At 38.8% G+C, this 7720-nt stretch overlaps 1 protein-coding gene across 1 annotated transcript; it reads left to right on the forward strand.

Annotated features, from left to right (window-relative positions):
* The first annotated feature begins 420 nt into the window (after positions 1-420).
* Positions 421-4026, forward strand: dhrs7cb (dehydrogenase/reductase (SDR family) member 7Cb). Its single transcript, XM_020587019.1, has 6 exons — positions 421-574; positions 1096-1208; positions 2649-2859; positions 2965-3057; positions 3472-3633; positions 3801-4026. The coding sequence occupies exons 1-6, from the start codon at positions 421-423 to the stop codon at positions 4007-4009; spliced, it is 942 nt and encodes a 313-aa protein (XP_020442675.1). The 3' UTR covers positions 4010-4026.
* Positions 4027-7720: the final 3694 nt, after the last annotated feature.

Genomic DNA, 7720 nt, shown 5'->3' on the forward strand with positions numbered 1-7720 from the left:
TGCTACTGTAGAAAAACATTCAGGCATGGTGCTCACAGACATGATTACCTCTGATGCATAATGCTGATATCCTCTAAATTTATACAACAGTAGGGACTCTTGTTGTTTTCTGTTATACACTGATAAGGTGAATGCTGATAAAATTCATCACCTCAAAATGGTTGATTCAATCAGTACCTTGCACAATGAGGAGTTCTAATTACAGGACTGATTTTCAGCTGTCTGATAACTGAGATGTGCATTCCTTTTAAATTTGATGTAGTTATTGATACTGTCACGCCACAGATAAGCCACACCCTATGAGACCTAAAGCCTAATCTGAGCTGTCCTGTCAGCACACACTACAGGACCACTATAATTTAGATCAGCAGGTTTGTAGCTGTTCCCCACACTGACTCTCTGCTTTCTCCTGCACAGAACATGTCCCTGCCCTTTGTGGTGGTGTTGCCCCTGTTGATAATTGTGACAGCAGGGGTGTACTACGTCTACAATGAGGTCATACACTTCATGTCCAGGTCCTTAGTGCGAAACAAAGTGGTGGTGATCACAGATGCTGTGTCCGGGGTGGGAACTGGTAAATGATTCATCTTGTGTTCTTAATATTTAACCTTACATGCATAGCCATACAGGTTTGTATATTAGCAGAATGTCTCAGAAACAGATTCCGTGAAATTTCACCACATGTATAAACCCTGGGGGCTACAGAAATTGTGATTCAGATCTTAAATTTGTGCCTTGTGACCATTATTATATATGAGAAGACAGACAGCTACTAATTAATACATAACCAGTTAATTAGCGAGATCTAGAGGCACTGCCTGACTTTTAAAACTTTGGACAGAGCCAGGCTAGCTGTTTGAGAATCAGCTTTGCAAATATTCACTGAAAAATCAGTCTGTAAAAACATAGCCTTACAGGGAGCTAATGTAATAATATGATGTCTATAGCTTCCTATTTAACGTACACACTCAAGAGTGATATTGATCTTTTAATCTCAGCAAAAAGCAAATCAGCATACTTCCCAAAATGTTCACAGATTATTTTAATAAAATCACACCGTTACTGTAGATAATATTTTTTCTCTGTGTTGGTCAGAATGTGCTCATCTCTTCCATAAGGGCGGTGCCAGGCTGATTCTGTGTGGGACGACCTGGGATAAGCTTGAGTCACTATATGACTCTCTGACCAATGAGGCTGACCCCAGAGAGGTGAAGAAATAAATAAAAATGATGCATGTCAGAAATAATTTCATCATAATGCCTCTGAATAAGGCCTTCCAATCTAATACCTTTACTCTTGTTTGCAGTGCTGAGTCAAAGCAAACCACCCATCTGAAAAACAAATCTTTGACTCTAAGGCTGCTCCAGCAAACACTATCTCATGTCTACTAATAAACACTGGAAACTTTAGCAGTACAGTAACAGTTCTTATCAGACACCAAAGCTCTCATCTTTCCACAAAATTCCTCCAGCAGCCACCAGGAATTAACATGACACTGACCTGACATGTTTGGTTTGAAGTTTAAGTAAGAGACTAGCAGGTTCTGACCTTGTTTTAATCATAATCCCATTTCTCAGATCACCACTTCCACCTCTGAGCAACACAATACCAGGATATCCTCTCTGATAGCACACTGTCTTCCATGAATCTTCCATAGACTGGCCAAAACATATATGCCTATACAGATATCATCCAGCTAGCAAAGATATGGAGTCACAGTTGCCTATGTTAAGCTGTCAGTGACACAGATTAAAATCATTTCTGTTTCCCATTGACGTTCTTTTCCTTGGGCTTATCATTGGCTGGAGGTCACAGCCTTTGTTGCTACCGCAGCGTAATATCAAATTATATATTCAAATTATAATGACATATGTTTCTTATTATTACTACACACAGATGAGTTTCAGTAAATCCGTCTGGTCATAAAAACACATCACTAGATCTTGTTCATCCAAGAAACTTTAAAGTCATTCCACAATACCAACATATTTCATCAAGATAAGAAACCTCATTTTATATATTGTGACCAGACTTTTCATGCCTTTTATTATAGATGGGGCAGAGATGCGGAATGATATACGACATAAATCCCCAGCTAGAGAATCAGAAGCAGAGTAGTTCATGGTTAGCACTTTAAACCATATAGACCATCATGGCATCCCCAAACAAGAAACTATTTTGCACGATGAGGTGTTATACTGGTAAAATATTTTCTAAAAAGGAATTCTGATATGTTGTTATATTGACAAAAGGTGCAAATGCCTAAGAAAGTGGCAATGAAAGTTTTATTTCAAATTGGTGAAAATGTCTTTAAAGTCATAATTTCAAAGCTGTGTCAAAATGTAAACAAATCCATAAAATATGCTGATAATGGACCCTGGGTACTTAACTCTTAAGAAAGCAAATTACTTTTACATAATGTTTTTTATCTGGACAAAAGCATATTTATGATAAACAGCTCCTCACTTATCAGTCTTATATTTTAAGCACATAATTATAGCCTAATGTAAAAATATATACAGTAAAAACTTTACAAAAACCTTTTTTGACCGGGTGGCAACACTACATTGCTGTACCAGTCAAAATTCTGTTTGATAAACTCTACATGTTGTCCACACATAGTAAAATACAATTTGGTGTCTCCCTAGACATTTGCCCCAAAGCTGGTGATCATGGACTTCAGTGATATCGACAGCATGGAGGATGCGATGTCTGAGGTGTTGGAGTGCTATGGCTGTGTGGATGTGCTGATCTGTAACAGCAGCATGAAGCTGAAGGCCCCGGTGCAAAATATCTCTCTGGAGTTGGACAGAAACATCATGGACATCAACTACTTTGGGCCCAGCACTCTGGCCAAAGGTGGGCTGGACATTTCTTATAATATCACCACCACACAGACTTCCTTTACTGTTTGTACTGGTCTCTTTTTCATCTATATGATAACATGTCCAAATAATGTGGCAGGTGTTCTTCCAACAATGATCTCCAGAAGATCAGGACACATTGTGTTGGTCAACAGCATCCAGGGCAAGCTGGCTATTCCATTCAGAAGTTCATGTGAGTTGGAAACAAACGTGTAAATTTTTTCAACCAGGTTAAAAGGGCTGGTTCACCCAAACGACAAAAATGAAAAAACTGGTGGATATCTCAAAACTTGGACAAATAAAACCAAACTATCTGCATAACAGATATTACTAGATAAGATGAAAAATGTGTTTTATCATAAGATAAAAAATGATGTAATAATGATGCTTACTGTTGCCTTCAGTACTTATACTTTAAATTAAATACTAACAACCTCCTGAGGTTTCAAACACGTAGTTCTGTTCTCACAGTATGGTGTAACCGAGACATGGCAGAATACAATTAGATGAAGTGTGTATTCTCCAATGCACTGAATGAGACATCTTTATGGGCAAGTCATGTGTTTGTGCACAAAAATGACAACGCATGTGTTACTGCACCTTTTAGATGCTGCATCTAAGCATGCGGTACAGGCCTTCTTCGACTGCCTGCGGACTGAAGTGGAGGAGTATGGGATAGTTGTCAGCACAATCAGTCATACCTTCATCAATGTCTCTGAACTGCCACCAGCTGAGGAGCAAATCCCTAAACCAGGCATCCTGGCTGCATGTGAGTAAAAGAACTGGTAGGGTTTGAGAAATGAAAGGAGGTGTGACTGTTTCTTATTTGGTGAAGGGATGTTTGCTTATGAGTGGAGGAAATAGTTCAACGCCATTTAAATAGCCGTAATATCCATTTTTGCCAGTTCATATATAAATAGATCTGTTCTTCCACAGATATCGCCAGCCAGCTGACCCATGGCGTGCGCCCATCAGTCCTGGCTAATGAGATTATGGAAACGGTGAACAGGAAGAGGAAGGAGGTTGTGCTGGCCCACCCAATCCCCAGGGTGGCCCTCTACCTCCGCTCCCTGTTCCCCTCCTTCCTCTTTGCTGTGCTGGCCGCTGGAGTGAAGGACTCCGTGCTGGCTGAGCAGATGAAATAGGAGAGAGACAGAAATGAAAGACAGAGAGGTGTTAAATGATTTGAAGCATGGATTATTTGAAAATACCAGATATGTAAATGTATGTGCTTGATGTGGGGCTTGATTATCAGCTGGGAAAAGTGGTGGGTAGCTGGTTTGAGGCCCAGGACCCTCAAGGGGCCCAAAGGCTCCAGTTTCACAGTGTGGCAATTTGTTAATGGTAGTTTAATTAGTAATTGAAATGTTTAATTAATACAGTTAGTTAGTACTTTTTGGCCAATAATAACCACTGAAGCAATAATTGATATTTTGCCACTTTGGGGGAAACAGACACTGACTTAGCTTATTAAACTGATATTGCTAACATGGTGCTTGTTTACACAACCAGCAGACATGGAACAACACTCGCATTCATTTGGAGTTATCTTTCTGTCCACCTAATACATTTAGTTAAGTCTAACATTCACTCTCCTTTTTGTTCTGTTTGGGTCTCCCCCAAGTCCAGAAAAACAATATCTGACTGTTGAGCTGCCAAGACTCTTTGCACTACTATTCCAGCTAACTGGTAATTTTGTGTATCTGCTGAATGGGGCTTTGCAGATAGCATACAGTCAGTTGTTTTCACTGAAGGCAACTGTCTCCCATAACCAAAAACAAGGTGAGCAAAATTTATAAAAACATAGGGTGTAAATGCAAAGAAATGAGCTGAAAGATGTTTAAAGGCCCTGTAGGGCTATAGGGAATTGTAATAATTAGGTGAGCTTATCATTATGATCAGCCAATTCAGAATACAAGCAGTCATGTAACTGTTTTAACTGATATGCTTTAACAGTAATGGTGTTTGAGAGGTAGTTTTAATTTTCTGCTCCCCTCATGTATGTAAATAGGTCCAGTACATAGTACATATTCTAGTACAACCCCACCTGTGACTATAACCTCAAAAAGATAATGAAATCTGGACATATGTTACAGAGTCACCAAGAAGTCAACATACTAAATTTAGTAAATGTGTGGAAGAACTATTATACTGGGTTGCAATAAAATGCAAAGGTGTACCTAATAAAATGACCACTGTTTAGGAGTGTAACATCAAAAAATAAAATAAAATTATATTAAATTAAACATTTTCAGGTGAGTGACTGGAAAATTTGTGAACACAACAAAGTTCTGGAAATAGCACAGCTTCAAATCATCCTCTGGAAATGTCATATCAGTTCATATTAAATCAAAACAACTGTATGAATCCCACCAGGGGAAACTGGTTTGGGGAGTAGGCTCGCAGAGTGAAAAGTGACCCACAACACACTTGTAACTAATGACAGGATCACAGTCAGGAGAAAGAGATTCTCCATGAAGTGGGATATTTTCAGAAAAGTCATATTTATCAAAGTGATAAATATGAGTCATTAAGGTCATTAACATTGATGCCCTCCATTCTAACAGGTTTCTTGTCCCTGTCACCGGTTCCCTGGATGGAAGAGGACAGAGATTCTATCACTCTTCTTGCTTCTGGCAGATTACCTTTGCTGTACTTATGTTCTATCTTATTCGTTTATGTTCTTTTAGCTTTCCTTATCTCATCAAGTAGAGAAATGTCTCTCAGCCTATGAAATAAGATATACTGTTATAAATGATACTGCCCAACAATAGATGTCCTTCACAACCAGCTATTAAAATGCTAATAGCAAAGTAATAATAAATTAAGTATGTTTTGTATTTTTTTTTAAATAATGTAAACATTTTTTATGCAGAGATTTCATATTATAATCGGATATTTTTCCATTGTTGTATTCGAACCGTTAAGTAAAGAATCTTAACTCTTGTTCCAACCCTGAAAATACAAACAAGATGCAAAGACTAGAACCAAAAATGGAACTAAAGGAATGTTTTTATTTTCCAAATAAATCTGCAAGTTTGGCTGAATTTGTATGTTCGCATACTGAAGTAAACTCAGTGATTTCAGTTGTGAAGGTCATTCACTGTATGTCCTCTAGGTGGCAGTAACACACAGTTATTAATGACATTAAGGCTTGTGAAACTGTAGAGTTCATCGGTTTCAGACCTTTCGCAATGGACTGTTTATGTGGGGAAACCTGTGCCAGTATTTACTCTGTTGAAATATTAATTAACTCTCCCAATTTGTCAGTTCTGAAATGTGTGATGATTAATCATGTAGTTTGGCCTGTTTTCATGACTGCACTTTCCTCTAATGTTGCAGTAATTGCTTGTGCAATGCAGTAAAACTTAAAGGAGAAGATAAAGAAATGAAAACTTTGGATTTTGCTCTTGAAATAAATTACTTCACCACAACAAAGTCACAGATGTTAGATGCAATACTTCCTATTACACATGAACTGGAACACAGTGTATAGTCTATGCTATTTGGTGATTACCACATGTATGCAAAGCACAAAAAAGAGAGTTCACACACCCAAATAAATATGATGCTTACCCAGTGTAACTGAGTGAACATTTAACCTAACCATATCTCGACTACCCATGCAGGAATGGGAAGAACAAACAAACTCGACACCGAAAGGCAGGTTGGAAGGTCAGAAAACATAACTTGCAGAAATAAATCAGAAATCAGACATAAAATGTCATCCAGAAGGTTGAACTTCAAGACAGAAGCCCTTTTTGTTTGTTTTTGTGTGTGTGTGTGTGTGTGTGTGTGTGTGAATAAAGTCCAGCTGGTATGCGTGAGGCTGTCTTCCAGGTCACCCTTCTCTGGGGACTTCAATGTCTTTTGTCTCCAGGGCCTCCGGACTAGAGCGTGCTTCTAATGCTCACATGAATAAATGCACCCCTGTAACATTTCCACATGTCAAACAGGAAGTATTTCTTTAGAACACTCAGCCGGACCCTCCAAATTGGCAGGGTTTTTATATTTACATATATCACACAGATCTGCCAGATCACGTGTTTCATTGCATACGACTGAGGTCAGTGCACACATGAATAATTGTTTAACAAGAGTTTTGAAAGAAGATCACAAACATGTTGTGTTGTACCAACCGTGGAGGTGTCAGATTTATTTCTGGGTAAAGGCAAATCAAACAGAAATGCATTGAGGCGTGCAGTAATATCTGTGAATGATCTAAGCCTAATCGTTTCTCTCAGTCATTTGTCTGGCAATATGTTGATAAGGCCCAAACAGGGCAAAGATGACTGTCCTGAAGCAACAATCAGAGTGATGCATCCTGAATGCGAGGCATGACTTATATATGAGAATCACCTCACAGGGACGTCTGCTGCTCACTGATGGTCTTTCCATGAGCGAGGTGATCACCCTTATCAATTTTTAAAGCCCCACTTATTGACACTAACCTGAATTATGGAGGTTATGCAGAGGCCTTGGTAATGATTCCCTATCACATACAACACCAGCAGGGCCGGGTCTGACTTTAAAATATTGGTAGATAGTGGACACCATTATTCCACTGAGTATTGTGATAATGTCTGTACAGTAGGGTTCTCTTTGTCCATCTGTTGTTGCTCTGGATGTTTCTACTCTGCCCTGTGGTGTAACTGTAAAGAAATGTCGAATGCTGACCATCACAGAAGGTTTACTGACCAGCAGAACAGCTGTATCAAAAGTGTCTTGCAAAACATAAAATTCTGTCTTCTTTCAACATGTTATGTTTATTTCATTTGTTTAGTGATGTTTAGCAGTTACTCTTGTAAACACTTCTGGCCCCGAGGCTTAATAAAATGAATGGCTGAAGTGTCAGG

This window comes from Monopterus albus, unplaced genomic scaffold (assembly GCF_001952655.1).
Source record: "Monopterus albus unplaced genomic scaffold, M_albus_1.0 scaffold434.1, whole genome shotgun sequence".
Classification (NCBI taxonomy): Eukaryota; Metazoa; Chordata; class Actinopteri; order Synbranchiformes; family Synbranchidae; genus Monopterus; species Monopterus albus.

What these genes read in the sequence shown, in the direction of transcription:
- dhrs7cb (XM_020587019.1), top strand. Translation starts at nt 421, where the DNA reads ATGTCCCTGCCCTTTGTGGTGGTGTTGCCCCTGTTGATAATTGTGACA. An exon ending in TGTGTCCGGGGTGGGAACTG is followed by an intron (nt 575 to 1,095) that starts GTAAATGATTCA and finishes TGTGTTGGTCAG; the next exon opens with AATGTGCTCATCTCTTCCAT. An exon ending in ATGAGGCTGACCCCAGAGAG is followed by an intron (nt 1,209 to 2,648) that starts GTGAAGAAATAA and finishes GTGTCTCCCTAG; the next exon opens with ACATTTGCCCCAAAGCTGGT.